Source organism: Engystomops pustulosus, chromosome 7 (assembly GCF_040894005.1).
Source record: "Engystomops pustulosus chromosome 7, aEngPut4.maternal, whole genome shotgun sequence".
Taxonomy (NCBI): Eukaryota; Metazoa; Chordata; class Amphibia; order Anura; family Leptodactylidae; genus Engystomops; species Engystomops pustulosus.
This window is the reverse complement of record NC_092417.1, coordinates 50,007,669-50,028,736: the sequence shown is the minus strand read 5'-3', so window position 1 is coordinate 50,028,736 and position 21,068 is coordinate 50,007,669. Positions and strand designations below refer to the sequence as shown.

The window sequence follows — 21,068 nt, the reverse complement described above, 5'->3', positions numbered from 1 at the left end:
AGGACAGATAACAGGAGATAAAGGTCATTTGTGATAATACATACAGGCACTCTCTGGGTTACATACTGTATAGCTTCTTTAGGTTTGTGCTTAAGTTGTATTTGGATGCAAGTTGGAGCTGGTATATTTTATAAGTGTAATTCAAGATAAAAAAAATTCTTGTCCTGTGACAATTGGATTTTTAAGATTTTATGCTTTCAATAAAACTTTTTTACAGACACTGGTCCCAGGTGTGGGATTAGTATAAAGTAAAGCATCCAGAGAGCTTAACCAGAGGTCACGATGGGCAGGGAGGTCCGTCTGTTACTAGGGGTCATCTGTAAGTTGAGTGTCCTTAAGTCGAGGACCGCCTGTATTACAAAGTTTTTATATTCACTTGAACAATTCATGTACAAAACATCAGGTTCACATTATACCACAAAACTTACATCTGGTTCATTAGTATGTCTAGAAGAAGTTGCCTTCATTCTGTATGATAATTCCTTCTGAAGGTAGAGCCACTTGCTCCAGGTTATATCTTCAATTACAGACAAAGGAGTTTTGCTTCGAGGCTTAGTTGGTGTTGAGGGACCATCTGAGGCTGGACTCCTAAAGAAATAATAAATATATATATATATATGGTATATGTATATGTGTGCCGGAATGTACCCATTACCTTTAAAAATAGAGCGGCACAGTCCCAGAATAAACCAAAGGTCTGATTAGTAATGTCCAACAGATAATAAGTATCTGAGCTTGACACAAGGCTTTTCAGGATGCTCAGATCCAAGGTGGAGATTGTATCAAAAAGTCTCAAAATTTCATTTAGAAAACAAGTGCCCATTCAGACTCCGAACACCATGCAGTATTCAAGTGGACTCCACAATATGTTTGCTAGAGTGGATAATACAAATACACAGCACAGCCTGTATAGAAAATAAGTATTTCTGTTTTTATTGTATTGGTGTAACTGGGATAGACAGGGCCCCATAGCAGACTTCTGAATGGGACCCCCTACTCCTCCTACTGACCACATGTGGGAAGTACACAGTAGGAATTAGAGATGAGTGATCCCTAGTCTCTCCATTCTGCTATCCCCTCTCTCTCCCCCAACATTTGTTATCTGAGCTGCTGATTCATGCTGCGTACTGTGAAATATGTGCACTTTTATATACATATTATGCTCTACAATGTGCTATATAATATATATATAATAGTGCACATCCTCCATCAGGACAGATCCAGGGGGCCCCTGATACTGCGGGCCCCATAGCAGTTGCTATGGTTGCTACCGCTGTAGTTATTCCCCTGGCTAACATTTTATATACAGGCTATGTTATATGTTTGTATTGGCGAGGCAGCTCCTCACTTTGTCCTGTTATCTCTGCCGCAATAAAAGAAGTGTGTCTAACATTACTCTGGTGAGTGCCGCTTTTTTCTCTTTTTTCCGCTTCATTTGACTGTATATACTGGATGTGCACCCCGGGTTGGTTGGACTTCCCTAACACCTAGTCTCCTGCTATTTGTCTGCTGGACTGGATCCTCTTTTTTTTTTCTCTCCCTCTTGAATATGTTTGTATTATCCTCTATAGCAAACATATTGTGGATTCCACACAAGTGGAAGATAGAAGAGGAATACTGCCTGGCATTTGGAGTCTGTTTTCCAGATGAAATTTTGAGACTTGCAAAAACAAATTTGAGACCCTGAAAAAACTAGTGTTGGGCACAGTTTAGCACGGTGCATATTGGCCATATCTTGTATAAATGGATGACGCAATACCGTAACACCTTAAATTCAGGTGCTAAGCATCATTAAGCATCACATCTGTTACTGTGCCAACCCAAAGATCATGTGCTGAGCAAATGTACTATGAATACCTTGTGTGTGATGGTACATGGATCTCTTGATGTGGTACTGTGATTTCAGTAGGATGTTTCCTATTTATCATTTCTGTGCTGAGAACCTATGAAGAAGCAGATAAAAATATTATAAATCTAACAATATTTCATATTTTATATTACTTCTTACAGCTATGCCTCACATGAATCAAATAATAGGAGAATAGATTAAGAAGATTTCCAAATGAAATAATCAATTAGACCTGATATACAAATATGTTTATGGAATATGTTTCACCACTATGTATTTTATAATAGAACAGGAGGAACTGAGCAGCTTAACATACAGTTTTGTTAGAAAAGTTCTTGTTTAAGGGATATTTGATTTATTCTGCTTTTGTTATGAGTCCAGTGGACAGTCTTACTCATCGATTAACTGCGTTTCCTGTATTAGTGTGGATATTAGTCCAGAATGGGCAGAGATTTAAATTATTAACTTTTATACATTTTTTTCCTATAAACTATGCAACAAACTGCTCAGCAGATTTGTAATGTGCTGACTATACTACATGACATGTTCAATTGAGAAAACCACATCGTACTTGTGTCCTCTCCGGCAGAGGAGAGGCAGGTCTAACAGGTGACAAATTCAGTAACTTCTCTTCCTTTACTCCAAAATGAATCTGTAAAAAATACGTAGATTGAAGTCCAGACTGAAATATTTGTTGTGAACCCCTATGTGTGACCACCTTATTTGTGATTCATTTTTATGGCACTGATGGAGCCCTGTATTCAGCTATCATGGTCATTCCTGTAGAAGTGGATAGAGCGGTGGGCATGCATCACTAATGCTGTAGTTGCGCACAGCGCCCTCTCCATGTCAGGAGCTGTTAGGCAGACTGATCATCTCTCTACGAAGTCTCTAAGTACTGGAGAGTTAACTTGAGTTAACAATGACAAATGTTATTGACCAATGATATTTCTTGTGATATTGTAAAGCAAGCTGGAAGCTGTTTGGAGAGTGCTACCACCTGACCAAGGGAATATATAAACCCCTGGTGGGCGGGAGCACATGGTGAGAGTCTGCAAAGTCAAGAGTGTGAGAGACTCTGTCCCGCAGAGCTGCCTTCCAGACCCTTCCAGGAAGAAGAGGTACCTCAGGCCATCGCCTTATACCTTAGGGCAAGTCAGGAGACTTAAGCCCCAGAGCAGAGATCCACCTTCTGGACTCAGCTCCATCTCTACCACCCCAGCCTGAAGTTACCACCAGGCAGTGAACAACCTTCCAGCGGACCATCTATCTCCCACCAGCTCACCAGCTTGCTAAATCTGCTGCTACCGTTTGGCCGTTACCTTTTGTTTAAAGTTGAATAAAGAACTGGGAGTTGATTTGCACAACGTTGCCTCTAATCCCTGAATAAGGCTGCTTACCAGCACGGGCTCCCCATCCATCATCCAGGAATTCATTCTACATACGCCTCAGGGGTTGCCCCAGGGAGAAACCTATTGCATCAGCCTCTCCCTCCCTATTTCTTTCACACACCACCTGCTGGAGACCTGTCAGGCTGTAGGTCAGCCCTACGGTCCCCATACCAAGCACCGTGACAACAGTGTGCCCAAAGCCGCACTACACAGCCACTCCGGTATTCTGATTCTTGTGATCTGACCACAGTAATAATAGATTTATTTGAATTGTAAATACATAATATTAGCTATTTATTGGGAAACCCTTTTAGTTAATAGAGTCCTATTAATTAAATGACACCCTTCTTTTAGCTAAAAATTGTTTCCATCACATTCCCATAAAAATCAACTTTAAGTTATCCTACCAGATATCAGAGGAAGCGTGTCCTGCTTGGCCATCCCCTCCATTCTATTCCTCCCCCTCTCATTTCCCCCTTACCATTCAGCACGTTATGTGATCAGGGTGATGTCATCTAAGTTCCTTTAGTTAGTAAAATTAACATCTACCCCATATATATATATCTGGTTACATGAAATTAGAGCATGCCTTGTTCTACTCTACCTATCCTCCTTGGAGACTGGTGTGATTTCTTTCATGTGATCAGATACATACATGAGGTAGATGTTGATGTTACTGGGTAAAGCAAATGTTACTGGTTAAAGGACTTTAGATAACATTATGCTGCTCACATAACATGAAGAACTCAATGATGTAGCAGAGAACTCTTGTACCAACAAGGCACCGTGTAAAAAAAAAAGAGAGCTGTATATATCAGTAGTCAAATACTGGCAGATAATTCTTAAGTACTAGTTATTGACAGCAGCATGTCCTAACAGTGAGACCTGTCATTCAGGAACAAGGAGGAAGGAAAATGAAAGTAAAAGGAAGGAAAGAAAGTAAAATTTCCTAGACATCGCAGTCATGGAAAGGAAACATTTAGAGATAAGGGCAATGCTTTTGCTTTCTAATCATACATTTATGCTACTCACAAGACATTGTAAGTGACATGGTACCTGGTCACTGGTGTTGGACCGGAGCTGAAGCATTTCTTGTACATTTTCTAAACTGTTCTTCAGAGCTTTTAACTTTAGATATAACGTTTCTGCTTCTGCCAGTACTGTCCCATTTCCTTGCTGTCTGTAGTCACTATTTTCCAGCAATAGGTTGATTTTCTTTTCTGTTTCTTGTAATGTTTTCTGGTAAGAAAATATAGGATTAAGTGACATTCAATTATTAACATACAATTCCTCCATAGAGAGTTCTGGTTCTGTGTTATGGTGGGTTACTATATCTAGAAGAACCAATGATGGGTCTTATTCATGTATATGAAAATGATCAAAGAAACCCAACAACTACTGATAAGCTAACTGTAAGGATTTAAATAACTCTTTCATCACGAACTTAGTCAGAATTTTATGATGCCTATAGTAATATATATACCTATACCTACGTAATATAAATATAAATGTACAGTATATATTATTATTAATTCCCTGGTGCTGTACAATCAGTAAGGGGTTCACATACATTACATTAAAGGAAACCTACCACTTAAAAGTGGTAGTTCTAACCCACAGATACATGTTACCAGCTCAGGGTGAGCTGGTGCCGGAGCATATTTTCATTAATACAAGAAACCCCCGATTGCTGATTTATACTTTATGTTAAAATCCGTTTCGGCGCACCAGAGTACAGCACGGCGCACCATGCGCGCGACCGTGCGTGCGCCTTATTCAGAAGTGCCTGGAGAGCCGGTGACGTCAACAAGCTCTCGGGCACACTCGCGCCTGTGGAACTTCGCATGCATCTGTGGGTTAGAACTACCACTTTTAAGTGGTAGGTTTCCTTTAAGACAAGAACAGATAGAAGTACAAATACAAAATTACAGTGACCAGGAGACAAGTGGAAGGAGGATCCTGCCCGATCACAATCTATATAGGAAGGTTGATGGAGGCACAAAAGAAAGCTTGGAAAGTGGGGGACAATCTTACACATGTTGGTAAAAATTCCAGAGTGTGGGAGATGCAGGGGAGAAGTCCTGGATTTGGTTGTGGGAAGCACAGATGTATACATACACACATATATCCATATATTAGTGATAAAGTGCACTATTCCTGGCAAGAACTTTGAGCTAATCTATACAATTTGTTATTTCATGGACTATAACCCAGTAAATACCATATCTAGTATCATGAGATATATATTTCATAACAAGATAAAATACCGTACCTATTATAGTACAATTCTACTAAACATGTATAAATATGAAGATTTTATGAAGGAATGGGCACAATCTGTGATGGATATAGCACATCTTTCTAACCCCACACTATCAATACATGATAGTTTTTTGCAGCCACGCCTCAGCCATAACTCCTGTAGAATTAAATAAGAGTTAAATAAACAGGAGCTAGGCTGTTTCTACATCTCATAATGTACAGAAACTACATCTAAATTTGACTGTCAGCAGAATAAGCTATGGGGCACATGCTCGGGGGTCCTTTTATAGATCAATGCAGGTCTCAGATGTGTGACCCTCATCTGTCTGACCTTTCTGGCATCCTGTGGCTATAGGTTAAAAGGAACCTGTCACCACATTTGCACATATACAGCCAGTGATAGGTTCCTATAGATCTCTATTGACTAACTGACCCCCTTCTTTTAGCTAAAAATTGTTTCGCTTACATCCACATAAATCACCTTTTATCTTAAATTACCTGGCATCAGAGGGGTGTGTGTGCTGCTTGGCCGGCCCCTCTCATCTACTCCTCCCAATGCCTTATGCCCCCTTACTATTTAGCATTTCAGGTCATGTGACCAGGGTTATATAATCATAGGTACTTTTAGCCTCTTAACAATAGCAAACTGTACCCCATGCATGTATCTGACGACATGAAGTCACAGCAGCCTCTATGGACTTCTACTCCTCCTTATCCTCTGTGGAGGTTGCTGTGATTTCATGTGATCACATACATGGTGTACAGTTTGCTATTGGTAGAAGGCTAAAGGACCTGCAATGTTGTCACTGTGGTCACATAACATTAATGTAACACAAGGCACCGTGTAAAATAATTGACACATTATTTCCTATAAGTAAATAGAGCTTTTGATGTCTGTAGTTGAATATTAGCAGACAGCCCCTAAGTACAAGGTGGCAGGGCAGTGATTTGAAAATACACATACGTTGTCACTCAAAATAAGGGGGCATGGTTCACTGGCAGCCAAGGAAAAAGAAGAGTCAAAACCAGCAGACATGAGTCAGTAAAGCTAATTTGCATATCAGAAAAATGGCTGTAATTAAGGTACAGTTTCCCACTGGCCGCTAATTTTGGGTTATATGGGGAGGACTTCTAAACCCTTTATCAGCAGGCATTGCTAGTCAGGGTGGTAAAATTTTGGGGACAGGTCCTCTTTAAAGAGATTGTACCAAATTTGTATGTTATCCCATATCCACAGCAGATTTTATCCCCTATCCACAAGATAATAAACTGATTAGTGAGGGTCTAATTGCTGGTACCCCTCCCTATCACAAGAACTGACTTCCTGCAATTCTGAGGACGGGGGGTCCCACTCTCACTAATGAGTAGAGCACCAGGTTGAGCATTTGTCCTGCCACTACATAAAATAGAATAAGAGCGTTGAAAAATGCTGAGTACAGCTTTCAGCTACAGTATCTCTGACTCTCTCATAGCCCGTGAATGGGAAAGGCGGAGATACCTCAGTACTGTGCTAAGCAATTTCCAACACACACCCAATTCAGTTGTATAGCGCGACAGGCGACCAGTTGAACTGCTGGGGTCCCATCAGTAGGAAGTCATCAATCAGCTTGTTATCTTCCATTCTGTGGATAGGTGATACCATAAACGTGGTACAGCCCTTTTGGTGTTTTTCATAGAAAAATCCTTTTACGAGAGCTTCTGGTTAGCTGACACAAATCTGCCCCATTCTAGGACTAAAAAAAACATTTACTATATTAAATAATTAATAAATAATGAATTTGTCTAAAGTGACTAGTGCTATATAAAATGTGTTCCTTCAAAAGCCGATGCAGGTTGCCTGCTTTCAGGTAGCTCATCGATACTTTTCAGGCTAATAAACAAATACATTTAATTGATGACAATTCAATAGTATGTCTGTCTTATGTGAGGTAAAAAGTCATTGTGAAGAGAGCCCAAGCTCTTCCAAGAGTATCAGCCTATAAAAGGAAAGAGGAATGTTTCCATTCACTGACATCTTTAAGCTGGTGAGGAATAACTGAATCACCAAGTAGTAGTGCTGAACTTTGTGTTACTACTACATTCACATGTATGTGAATGAGGCCTTTGGGGTCAGCTCAGTTGTAAAAATATAGAATGCATAGGAAGTATTGTGTCAGTATATATGAGAGTGGAAGTGAAGTTGTGTTAGTCTCTCTTTACATTCCATAAGGAAGGTGCAGCGACATGACCTCTGACCTCACGTCATCCTACCTGACACTCTGCAAGTTGCTCTTCCATGCTCTGTAACATATCTGGGTCCTGCCTGCTCTCCTCTAGTGACAGCTTCACCTTCCGCTGCCAGAGCTCCACCTCTGTTACCTTCCCCTGGCAGTCACTCAGGATCATTTCGGGCTGAACGCCAGACACCGTTTTGCCGGCATCTCCCAGTTGTTCCTGAAAGAAAACCCACAACAGGTGCATTAGAGGACAAAGCCAAAAAAGTCTGCAGCAAACACTGCAAATGCTGCAATACACACACATATGGCGGAGCTGAACCAACGGCTTATTCCCTGTTGTAGAGAGGGAAAAACATCTCATGTGATCTAATGTCAACAGGTTCCCTGGCAGCTCATCTGCATTTGCTCACATATTATTTTAGCACAGAGAGTAAACTCACTGTAGACTACTAACCCATTTCATGACGAGAAGTATTAATTGTAGACTGGGCCCACAGCTCACATGAAAGACAATTACCCCAATCAATTGCCTTGCTAACGTCTCATTGTCATCCAGCTTTCCCAGAATCAGGAATGGCAATTCAACTTATTAAAACCGCCTATTTGCCATTCGGGTGTGCAGATAAGCTGGGTGCCTTTATAGGGCCTGCTGTTAACCACAGATTGATTAGTCTCATGCCCTTCCTTGCCTGTGCCCTTAATTGTATACAAGGGGTTTTACCTAATGAAACCTAATAAGTGTGCTCTATCGCATGCTGTTACATGCACTGGATTGGGTTGCAATCGAATGAGATATTACAATGTAAATACTCATTCAATAAAGTACATAACAAGAGATCGCTATCTGCAAAATCATGGACGCAGAACATATTATCATGTGATCATATAGACTGACTTTGTGTAAATTGTTGCAATGCAACTAAGTGTACATGTATCGTAACTAGTGATGAGCGGACCTGAACACTCAGGCAGAAGTTCGGCGTTCAGGCTTATCCTTCACCATCCTCTGGTGCTGCCACTGATCCCCATTAACTCTTTAAATGCTGCCAGCAAAGCATTTACCATACACCATCTACTCTAGGATCTTTGCTCCCCTATGACGCCTTAATGTTTGTGGCTATGCCAAGTAACACCTGCAAACTATGCAAGCAACACCCGCCATTGGTGCCTCCGGTGAGCGTTCAGGTCACCTGAACGAGTTATCTCATCCCTAATCATCCCTAGAAGCATTTCCTCACCTCACAATATTCACAACACAGACTGTGTGATGGATTTGCTGTGCTGCACTGTAAATCCGACGCATACAGTAGCATTGCAGTATATTACATTTTTTAATAAAATCTTTCAATAAAATCTCATACACACATTATAAAGAGACACATTGACATGTCACTTATTGTTGCAAATCATGGGGCAGAAATCAACCTTGTCCCCATCTACCCCCATCCCTTGGCCAAGACAAAATTGCGGCATTACACGCAGAAGCCAGTGATTGGGGCTTGTTTCTGATATATGTAGAATGGCTACAGCTATTCTACAACGCGATCACATACCCATAAGAAGTTGAAGCAACTTAAAAAGAAGAAGATAGAACAAGAACATGAATGTATAGTGGGTTTATGGGAAGGAAATATTAATAGTAACATACAGTCTTAGGCTGCTTCCTTTAATTACTCTCTATATTCCTTAGGCCACAAAACATGTAACTAACAAGTTTCTATATAATCTACTGGTCCCGGTGTATACTGACTGGGCATCACCTCAGTTCATATCTGTTCACTAACTATTTCCTTATTGCATATTCTGTAAATATTCTATCCCTTTGCATAGAAATCTACATGGATGTCTCTCCCTTTTGAAATCACACCTGATATACCATAGAGGAGTCGTATTCTTTTCTTCCTTTTACAAACCTTTGCATAACTATGGAGGCCTAGGAACAATACAGTCATATTAAAGAGATCCCGTCATGCAAAATAACCCCCCTAAACTAAATATATTTTCATAAACTGCCATTAGAGAGCATTGCCTCTATCCCTTGCTGTATGCAAATGACCTGTGAAATGTCCAATGAAGCATTAGCATATTCAAGCTGTCCACTCTATTCATGAGTGGGAGGCACAGCCACACCCCCAGTGCATGACTGACAGCCTGTATAATGGTGTGAGGCTGTATAATGATGTGCTTCCTGGTGCTGGTGGCCACGCCCCCTGCAGCCTGTGTGTGCATGTGTGTGTTTAGGAGAGATACAGCAGCTCCAGGCAGCCATGTTACAGCAGAACATTTCAGATTCATGTGTAGCTGATGTCTGTGTCTCTCACCTGTATATTAGGAGGATGCAGCATGTCAGCAGATACAGCACACACACTAGCAATGCTTTACTATACATTACACACAGACATGAGCAGGGGAGGAGAGGGGAGGGGGAACAGGGGTGACATCACTGCCTCTGACCATGTGACCAGCCTCATTTATATGATAAAGAATAGATGATTTTACAATGATTAATGTATGAAATAACTAGATAAAGGCTGGGATGGATCCTTGTGAGCTGCTCCAACAGGTAGTGGTGACAGGACTAGTGACACAGACCTGATGACTGGTGTCCTTTAAGTCACAATCCTCAGAGGTCTAATTTCCTGCATCAACTAATGCACTAAACTAATGGTGGTCTACCATAAGTCCAGGTTTAGTACATATACCTGTGCAGTGCAAAAATATTAGTACAATACTCCAATAATACCATCATACACTGACTAACAACAGACCATAAGAAATCTAATAGCCATGTTATAAAATGTCAAAATATAATGCTAAACAATATAAATGGCGATGTTATGGCTATACCCTACTACTAAGGTCACACACCCATAAGCCTGGGGCAACAGGCAGTAACCACAATAGTTTAGTGTTAACACAATCACTGCTGTGATATACAATAGCAGAAATTTTAGCAAAAGTTAGTGGAAGTGTAGCCTATATATACTATCACAAAATTGTACATTTTTGTGACTATCTGCAAACATTGCATTTACCCGTAGGGGAAACCCAAGAGTACAGACAACTGTTACCTACATTTACTATTATATTAAAAGCAGGAAAAATGAGCCTCTGTAATGTACGGGATGTTTTTGGTATATTGCAATTCTACAAATCAGACGGGTGCAATACCAAACACATACCTTTGACAAGCAAGCCCAAAACTGTCAAACAAACAAAATAATAATAATTAAAAAAAATAATAAAAGATTGAGCGTATATGACCGTGTGATTTTTGCCTTTGAGAAGATCTGTCCTCAAGACCACAACATAAGTAGTAATGTAAATGGCACACGAAGGGACGTGACTGCCTTCCAAAGCTTATACACAGTTTTACATGGCGAATACATTCCTAGAATTTGCTACCTTTTTTGAGTCGGTGGGTTTTAACAACTTCTAATCCCCTGACTAGCACATGAAAGAGAGGGTACAATTAGCCTGTAATTTAAGCTTCAATTTAAAAAGCATAAAATTATATATGCTGAGCCCCTTCTGCACCCCTGCCCAAACCCAGCTCCTCCAGCTTCTATCTAGTTTGCTTAGACTAGGAGGACAGCCCAGCATGGAATGTCATAACAATGCTTCGCTCTGTGTCTACCGGGTGAGATCAGCAGCTTCTTTTCTCTGTGGATACTCACAATAATCTTTTATCATCTTCATTCATCCTTCACTAGAGTTTAAAACAAACTTGGTGAGCAGGTTTTGCTGTAGCTGCAATGGCCCGGAACAGAAACTTCTTTACTGTCCTATGCTTTAGCTCTGATGCCAGGATGACAGGGCCGCCTGTGAGCTGTGCCAGCGTACCCTGGTCTGCATGCAGGAGAAAGACGCCAGCTGCTTATGCAAAAGGAAATATTGCACACAGCACCTCACTAGTGTACAGGAACACAAGGAAGGAGAACTCTCACTTGTATGCAAGAGCGGGAGGTTTTGTAATGATTAACCAGATATGATACTGAAATGGCTTATTACTGCCTGGGTCAGAGGTATGAAGTGGATATATGCCCTGCTGCTTCACAGGCTGACACTTTAAAGAAGACATTGAATGTGGCTACCAGTGCAGAATCAGCTTGTCAAATATCTACAGATATCCTCCATTCTCCAGTTATCCCAGGCAAAACCTAAGGGGGTCATTCATTAATGTCACATGGTTTGTTATTGTGGCACACAAATTGTGCGTTAATCTTGCCAAGAGTGATATTTTAGATTTTTGGTGCATGGCAGTTGGATCGTGTGCCACAATTCTGCCTGCGCCATAATTAAGGGTCATAACTGACTTTGGATGTCTTTGGAACCGAGAGGTGCAGGAAAAGTGGTGGGATTACCAAGCTGCGTCATAATTAAGCAATCCAAAGAGAAGTGATAGAAAAGGAGCAATATTCTGGTACCGACACTTCCTAAAAATGGCGCACAAGGCACCGTAAGGAAATATAATAAATGCAGCCAATATATTTACACAGCCACTAATAGGCATTGTGCACTCATATGATAATAGAAATCTAATGTCCACCATCCACACCTATATCATACATACCACAGCAGCTTTCTAGCCGCTACATGGACTGGAAACAAGAACTGCTGCTACCCTATCACGACCAATGTTTTCCCACCCTGACCTGCAACGGTACTGGTACCAGCAGATTCACTGACAACAGCAGCCACAACATCTCCGTGTTCTCACGTCTTAGGAGCCGCTGTTGCTGTGGTGCAAAAGGAGAAATTGTTTTCTTTTCCCAACAGTGTGAGATTACTAACCCAAGAAGACAACACATACAAGACCACAGGATTGGTGATTGCTGGAGCCCAATGATGTCTAGAATTGGGGTCCTTACATCTCATTTCCTCCTCACTGTTTCAGCCAGCCCCAAAAACTTTTAATAGAGTTAACTTCTTCTCACTATGGACATTGCCAATGAGAGACTTGACTCCTTGGTCCCAATGAGCCACATTTATCAAAAATAATGCAAACTGCACTACGTGAAATTTACCTGTAGAGGGTGCAGTGTGTGACAGATTCAAAAAAATGTGGCGCACGTTCTTCATGAATCTGATGCCCCTTGCACTGCTCAGGCAGAATGCACCATTTTTTCCTGTGCCGTTTCTTCATGCTTTAGAATTATTGTGCAGGCAGAATTGTGGCACAAGATCCAACTGTGTACCAGAATGCCCCTTTTGGTGGACATTTTTTCTGTCTCATCGGAAATTAGCTTCTTTTACAACATGCAGGTTTTTTATTTGTCGCTCAATTTGGGCGCAACTTTTGAATACCGATACTTTTGCTGTTCTTCTAGATTCCCTGACACTTTTGGTGCAATTTGTATAGCACCCATACACCCAAAAAAGTCTACCAAGTTCTATTTCTCCTTCATAAATGTGGAGTTATTTCACACACTTTTGCTGTCCGCCAATTTATAAAGCCTGTGAGACGCTATAAAAAAATCAGTCTATTACAGCACACAGTTCTATCGCCAAAAAATGAACCTTGCAACACTAATTATAAATGACCCCCAAAGTTTTTGTTTTCATGGTTATTAAGACCAAAAGTAACAGCTATTCTCAGGTTTGACATAAATAAATTCAGTTTTTTATCATCTTTTTGTGGTTTTTACCACCTTTTTGATGTAACACTGTTTCATACAATTTTTTTTTTATTATTGGGGGACCCCATTTTCAAAATGAGAGTATTTGAGTCCTGTCCCCAGCCACAATACATTTTGGAACCCCCCCCCCCCCCCCCAATTTTCAGCATAGGACCCAGTGCGATTTTCAAGAATCTAGGACAATTCTGGCATATTTGGGACTGTTAGCGATTAATAATGTCCACTCACTTAAATATTTATGAGATTATTTGTCCCAATATGAACATTAACTACATACTTGATCTGCTCTCTGGTGAAGAATAGAGATTGTGAACCCAAGCCTATTATTCACAACCCAAGGTACACGATGGGATTAGAATTGGGGTCCTGAAGCCTGATGTTACTCCTCAGATGATCCTGGCATCAGTGTACATCACATTGCAGCTCCCATTAATAGCTTAAGGGGGTATTACATTGTACTATGCATATAAATGTCACAATGATCTTGCCAAATAGATAACAACTTTAATAGAAAGAGGATCTTTAAGAGAGTTGCCAGTATCCAGCCCGACGTATCATCCCTTTTCCACTCTGTATTTCAGGAAGCCAAGATGAAGTATTCTCATCACCTTTTCAATGATCTTGTTAGCACATGCAACTCCAGAAAGAAAAAACCTCTGTGGTGCCCATGTCAAGATGTCTTTGTTGACAGTGCTTGGCTTTCAGTGGGAACAAAGAAAGCGTTGGTTATCTGCTGAGTTTTATTTGGTAAACCTTTGTATTTAAGTCAAAATGTGAACAAAATGTACCAACCATGTAGAGCCTGATCCTATTAACCTCATCTGTGCCAGTGACATTACAACATGAATGTATCACATATGTACAGTGGGTACGGAAAGTATTCAGACCCCTTTAAATGTTTCACACTTTGTTTCATTGCATCCAATTGGTAAAAATTCTTTGCACCCCATCTTGACCGAAAACAAACAGAGATGTAGATATTTTTTCTAATTTCTTAAACAAGAAAAACTAAAATATCACATCGTCATAGGCAGGGCTGGTTGTAGACAAAGTGGGGTCCTTGGTAAAACTAAAATTGGAGCCCCCCCCAAAAAAAACTATTTTATAAACGGTCAGTGTCAGTAGGAGGTTCCTTTAGCACTGCACAATGATTGTATTTGGCAGGTGATCAGCAGATAAAGTTCAATATTCGTCTCATCAGACCAGATAATCTTTTTTCTCACAGTCTGGGAGTTCTTCATATGTTTTCTTGCAAATTGTATGCAGGCTTTCATATGTCTTGCACACTCTGCCACAAAGCCCCAACTGGTAGAGGCTGTGGTGAAAATTGACTTTGTGGAACAATCTCCCATCTCCCTATTGCATCTCTGTAGCTCAGCCAAAGTGATCTTAAGATTCATCTTTTCCTCTCTCACCAAGGCTTGTCTGCCATCATTACTAAGTTTGGCTGGACGCCCAGGGCGAGGAAGAGTTGTGGTGGTCTCAAACTTCTTCCACTTAAGGATTATGAAGGACACTGTGCTCTTGGGAACATTGTAGAAATTCTTTTGTAACCTTGGCCAAATCTGTGTCATGCCACAATTCAGTCTCTGAGCTCCTTGGGCAGTTCCTTAGACCTCATGATTTTCATGTGCTCTGACATGAAAAATATCACTGAGGTGTGTGCCTCTCTTGATAAAGTACAATAAGTTTAAAGGGAACCTGTCACTCATTTTTCATTAAAGACAGATTGTAACAGCCCATGACACCTGCAGTGCAAATCTGCCTTTCTGCCTTTTCTAAGCATTTGCATTACAATATAATTGAGTGTTGTAACTTGCTTTGCATCCTGACAAAATCCTGGGGTAGTCACAGGGGCTGGACTTGTTTTTTGAAATGCATGCAAACCAAACAGGTGACCTGTTTGAGGCTGTCCTCCATGTTTGTGCTTCTGTACAGCTTGTCCCTCCCCCGATGAGGTCAGGCTGACCAGGCTTTAACCTCTAAGAAGGAGCAGGAGGAGGAGCTATACAGGAGCACAAAGGTGGGGGCCAAGCTCTGAGGAGTGGGTTACACAGACAAGCCACGTGTTGTTTTTTGAAATGCATCCAAACCAAGGTCCAGCCCCTGTGACTACCCCAGGATTTTGTCAGGGAGCAAGGTAAGTTATAACACACAATTATATTGTAATGCAAATGCTTAGAAAAGGCAGAAAGGTAGATTTGCACTGCTGGTGTGAAGGGCTTCTGCAAACTGTCTTTAGTGAAAATGAGGTCCTTGGTGACAGGTTCCCTTTAATTAAACATGGCTGGGCTCCAATGAAGGAGTAGAACCATCTTAAGGAGGATCAGAAGGAAATGGACAACATGTGAGTAAAATATGAGTGTCACAGCAAAGGGTCTGAATACTTATAATCATGTGATATCTGCATTTCTGTCAAGATGGGGTGCAGAGTGTTCATTAATGAGTTTACTTTAACTTTTTATGAGCATGACTGAGGATAGCCAACATGCTCTAGCCACCATTTCGGGCCCTGTAATACCTTGAACTATGGTGTTGTATTAAAAATACGAAAGTCGTCTTTCAGACCACATCGGGCTTGTGGTTGTGAACTATTCTTTTAAAACACAATTTTATTAAGGAGGCTGGAGAGCTCTGGCAATAAGGTAAAACTACCCAGCCTCCACTCTTCCTTTGGGTAGTGCATAGTGTGTACCGATGGATTTTTCGCCGTGCTATGGGCGGTTGATTATAACTTTATAACATCAAGTGGTGATTATTTCTATTTTTTTTTTTTTCAAATGGTTGATTTTGTTTCAATGCCGACAGCAAAGCCATATTCCCTATGATCGTCGCTCCCGGTGACATCCAAGGAAAATTTGCTGGTGGCATTTAAATGGTGAATGGCGAACCTAAACTTCTAGCTGAATGTTCGGGTCCAATCAGGACGCAAATTTGGATTATCATCCACCATAACATATAACAATATCTAGTCCTTAGGTTTAGACAGGACATAAACAAGTAAATATATTGCATTGGTGTTCTCCCCTTGTTATTTTACAATATATTATCCACATAGGGTTTTCACATATTTTAACTTTTCGAAAAATCCTAGTGTCTGCGCCATTTAACATGACAGTGCTTTACATATATGAACAAACACAACCTAATTACACTTTGTTCTAATTACATTTTTAGGGAAACATTGTCTTACCTGGGACAAAGGAAGAAACTCAGTCGCATCATCCTTCTGCCCCGAATCCGCATCATTCACTGTATTACTGTCAGTTTAATGAAAGGTATCCTGCACCCTCCTGAGAGGTGCTACAAAACTGTAATACCAGGCCACGTGTTGTGTGACAGGAGAACTTATCTACATATCACTCACAAGTGACAGACACGTTTGACCACATATTTCCACACAAGGCCTAATAATAACTGGTTTTAGCAAAAGCAGCTTCTCCAGTCCCTGATCTGACACAACAGATGCAAATATCTGCTGTTCAAATAAGACATTGCCTTATACTGGACAGATGACCCATCAAACAGGTTCTGAGGGAAAGCTGCCTGGAAGTCAGAAAACTTCTTTTCTTCTTTTCAGAAAAAGTCTTTCTAACTTCCAGAAAGATCAGACTTACTTATACTAGGGAACTATAAAGTGTTGCATTATGACCATAGGGGGTCACCGTAGCAAGTAATTGGCTGCAGACTATTACTGGCTACGGCCACCCCCTACAGTCCTATGTGTCAGGACTTCATTGTTGCACCGGGAAGTTTTCTCCACTACCACTAGATAACTTTAATTGAAGTTATAGTATGTGGTCACCAAGAGGGAATTGTATGGTCAGAATGAGCGGCCAGGCAGAGGCAAGGCACTAAAGAGCAAACTGATAACTTAAGATCCACTTCGTAGCAATAACCAAATCTTCTACTAATAATATACTCCTAGTATAGAAGTTATATATTATTTACCCACTAATGCTTTATTGCCTGAGATTATATAACTATAATAACATGACACATATATATAATAATAAACCACACAAATTAAACTGCACACACTTCACAACACCTTCTTACCTCTACAATCAGGGTGGAGTCTTCTGTTTCTTCAGTCAATGATGGCAAGAAATAGGAATCCCTTGTGTGATCCTTAAGACAAAAAACAATGACATCTATGTCAGCAAAATCCACAAAAGTTACTGTAAAGAAAAATGTTAAAGACATGTTATAAAGAAATGTTAAATTGTTATAAATTCTACTTAAATGCCTGCAAAGATTCAATTCAGCTTTCAAGGACCCACTAGTTGCAAACGGCTCAATGGTGTTTGTTCCATAGAGACAAACCATGCAGGTTCTAAGGGTTCTTGTGATGAGAACCTATGCAGGATACCCAGACTCAAATTGGCCCACAAGTGAATATGTGAATCTCCCAGTGGGCTTCTGAGCTAAATGGACCGCCAGCCTTTGTATTAGTATGTCATTAGTGTATTCAGCATAAATTATGTATGCATCTTCCTGTGCAGTTTATTTTTATATATTGTAGATGGGTGACTTTGATGACATCTAGATGCAGTGTCTAGAGTAGTCAACCGGCTGGATGGAGAGGTTTGTCGTATTGGCACACACCAGTAATCAGGATACAGTGAAAATTGCGTAATAAGAAACAAGTAACATCTCAACAACAAAACTTCTTTTGAGGTCAAGAGAACCCCCTTTTTCATGTAAAAGAGACTGAAGGTTGGTTGACAGGTAGGATCCTGAAGCTGGTATCCGGTATCATCCTGATGCTCCACCATCTCAATCACACTGTTCAACCCCAATCATCAAACTGTTTGCAGCTTCCAGCTGTGCAGGCATGTACTCAACACTCAGCACGGGAACTTTTGATTACCTCCATTTGGATGATGTCTGCACCTTCAGTTATCGGGGACAACATGGATTCCAGGTCTTGGTCATGAGGCTCCAGGCTTAAGCGTTCAAGATGTTCATTAAGTAAGTTGCGTTGGGAAAGTAGAATCACCTCCTTCTTCTGGTTTAGTCTCTCCATGTGTTTCTTCAATACTTCAGTCTTCTCCTAGACAAAAATAAGGAAGCAGATTATTAAGCATTCATACCATGAGTGATCTTTGTGCATTAGACTTCTCTAATACAGGGCCACGGGTACTGATCGGCATTCGGGTCTGATTTATGTGGGGTCTGTCTCTATTAGCCTTGTCTGTCTAGAAAGTTGTAGTATTTCATGACAGCCATCAAAATTACTGTAACACATTTAGTTTTTAATGGGTTTACAAAAGGGATAATCCACAGAAAACAATTTAAAGATATTAAATATGAGTTGAATTTTCTTTACAGAAATGGCTCATTTTTTTTCTTTCTACTATGAGTTAATGGAAACATTGGGGCTTATTTACTAAGGATTCCGCGGTCGCATTTCCGTCGGGTTTTCCGACTTTTCAGGGATCACGCTGCCAGAACAGGGATTTAGAAGGGCATTGTGTCGGGATCGGATTTTCGGCGCCGGCTTTCATGCGACAGAAATCGGGGGCGGGCCGTCGGACAATCCGACGGATTCGGACTGAGCATGGGATTTAACATTTAAATTGTGTCGCAAGACAATGCACTTACTTGCACCAGGAAGAAGAAGGTGAACTCAGGTGGACCTGAGCAGGGAAGCTACACATGCAGGATATTGGGCGCACAATCTTAGTAAATCGTGCTGGAGTCCATGATCTTTGGCAACCCATAGCGGGGATTGCGACAGGACCAGGTGAGGAAATGTGCCCTATTATATTCTAATTGAGGACAATCCTTGGGTAGGCCATTCTGGTTCACAGGAGGAAGCCGTGACGGGACTGGTTATATACACTATAGTAAAAATCGATCACTGCTACACAGTACAACATTCAGCCAAAAATATAGGAACATAGTACATTTACCTTTATTTCTGATGAATCATCTCTGGAAATCTGTTGTGCTTTTTCATGTTCTTTCTCCAGTTCTGACATTTCACTTATGATAGGCTGCAAAAAAATGGATTAAAATAAATACAAATTTCAAAATGGAAAATTCATTATCTTTTTGGAGTAATGACTACTATTAACGTTAGATCTCCATGGTGACCAGCTGATTGCCAGGCCAGAGTCAGTACACATAGAGCAAGCCTGAAACATGGCACCATACACTATGTAGTAGCTGTGCCAAGGGACTGCAGCTCTTCTCCTAAGCAGGCGCATTCTGTACACATGCATAATGCTTTGCATCCAATCAGCAGACCTCGTTACACTCTAACTCCACTGGTCTGCTATTGATGATCAGAACTTTTGTCTTTGCTAGGAGAACTTATACAAACCCCCTGCTATGTTATGTCTTTCCATCTTGAATAAACAAATTAGGAAGTTGCATTCATAAGGATTCTGTAGATAGTTATTTCTATTGATAATGCATAGAATAGCGTTGTTTACCAAAAACAAGGTCCCAATGGTACCTAAAGTGTCTCATGTTACCTCTAAGAGTTGATTTTGCTCCATTATAACTTTTTCCAGCATTTCAGCCTCCTTTAGGACTACAACCATTCTCCTGAACACACACAGCGACTGCACCCCAGATTCCGATAAAGGAAGTGTTGGCCTGTATGCTTCTATCTCAGCAATTGTCTTTTTGATGTGATTTATGTTGTCCAGCATGACCTGAAATGTGTAGAAGATACATGATGAAAACATGACTGAATTCCCTATTCCTCACAGGCAGTTACAGTGAACAGTTTTTTTCTCCTGCTGGTAGTCCAGACTTCTCTAATCTTCATTTTATATAACAGGATATAGCCATCTTACAGTTGCCTATGTCAGCTTAAAGGACATCTACCACCAGGATGAAGGATTGTAAACCATACTGGTGTCTGCCCCCTCTGGCAAGATCTGCTCTTCATTAAGCTTCTTATGCCCTTGTTTTTAAGAAAAAAAGGCTTTAAAAATTATGCAAATTAGCCCGAGGGGCTCCAGTCTCCATTAACACCTATTTGTTTCTTTGTGCAATCCCTAAAACAAAGGTGGTCGTATCCAAGGGAAATATTGGGGCAGATTTACTTACCCGGCCCATTCGCGATCCAGCGGCGCGTTCTCTGCTCTGGATTCGGGTCCGGCCGGGATTCATGAAGGCAGTTCCTCCGCCGTCCACCAGGTGGCGCTGCTGCGCTGAAAGTCATCTCATCGCGCCTGAATGCACCACCTTGGACCCGGTGAAGGTAAGCGGTCCCCAAGCGACACTTTTTCGGTTTTTAAATGCGGCGGTTTTTCCGAATACGTCGGGTTTGCGTTCGGCCACGCCCCCCGATTTTCGTCGCGCGCATGCCGGCGCCGATGCGCCACAATCCGATCGCGTGCGACACAATCCCGGGGCAATTCAGGTACAATCGGCGCAAATCGGAAATATTCGGGTAACACGTCGGGAAAACGCGATTCGGGCCCTTAGTAAATGACCCCCATTATCTTCTTACAGGTACATTTTTTTAACTAACATTAATTGAAGAAATGTATGTATATGGCAGATGATTTAAATTAAATGTCAATGCCCTGATGAAATTACCCCTTAAGTATGCCTGCTGCAAAAACAATACCTCTGTATGTATGTCAGGATTCAGGGGTATCACCATGTATCACCATGAATGATGACATCAGCCGACACCTTGGAGCGGAATCTAAGTGGCCCCTGGTTTTCACCAGAGCCCGCCACA

At 41.1% G+C, this 21,068-nt stretch overlaps 1 protein-coding gene across 1 annotated transcript in view; it reads right to left on the bottom strand.

The window, feature by feature from the left end:
- The window catches only part of SYNE2 (spectrin repeat containing nuclear envelope protein 2), a 248,849-nt gene that overhangs the window by 83,483 nt on the left and 144,298 nt on the right, over nucleotides 1–21,068 (bottom strand). Inside the window, exons 61-69 of the mRNA XM_072116513.1 lie at nucleotides 19,843–20,025; nucleotides 19,276–19,359; nucleotides 18,231–18,413; nucleotides 17,417–17,488; nucleotides 7,753–7,935; nucleotides 4,297–4,479; nucleotides 2,421–2,501; nucleotides 1,858–1,943; nucleotides 429–588 (exon numbers count right to left, since the gene is read on the bottom strand). Coding sequence (XP_071972614.1) covers nucleotides 429–588; nucleotides 1,858–1,943; nucleotides 2,421–2,501; nucleotides 4,297–4,479; nucleotides 7,753–7,935; nucleotides 17,417–17,488; nucleotides 18,231–18,413; nucleotides 19,276–19,359; nucleotides 19,843–20,025 — 1,215 coding nt within the window. The remainder of the gene's footprint in view (nucleotides 1–428; nucleotides 589–1,857; nucleotides 1,944–2,420; nucleotides 2,502–4,296; nucleotides 4,480–7,752; nucleotides 7,936–17,416; nucleotides 17,489–18,230; nucleotides 18,414–19,275; nucleotides 19,360–19,842; nucleotides 20,026–21,068) is intronic.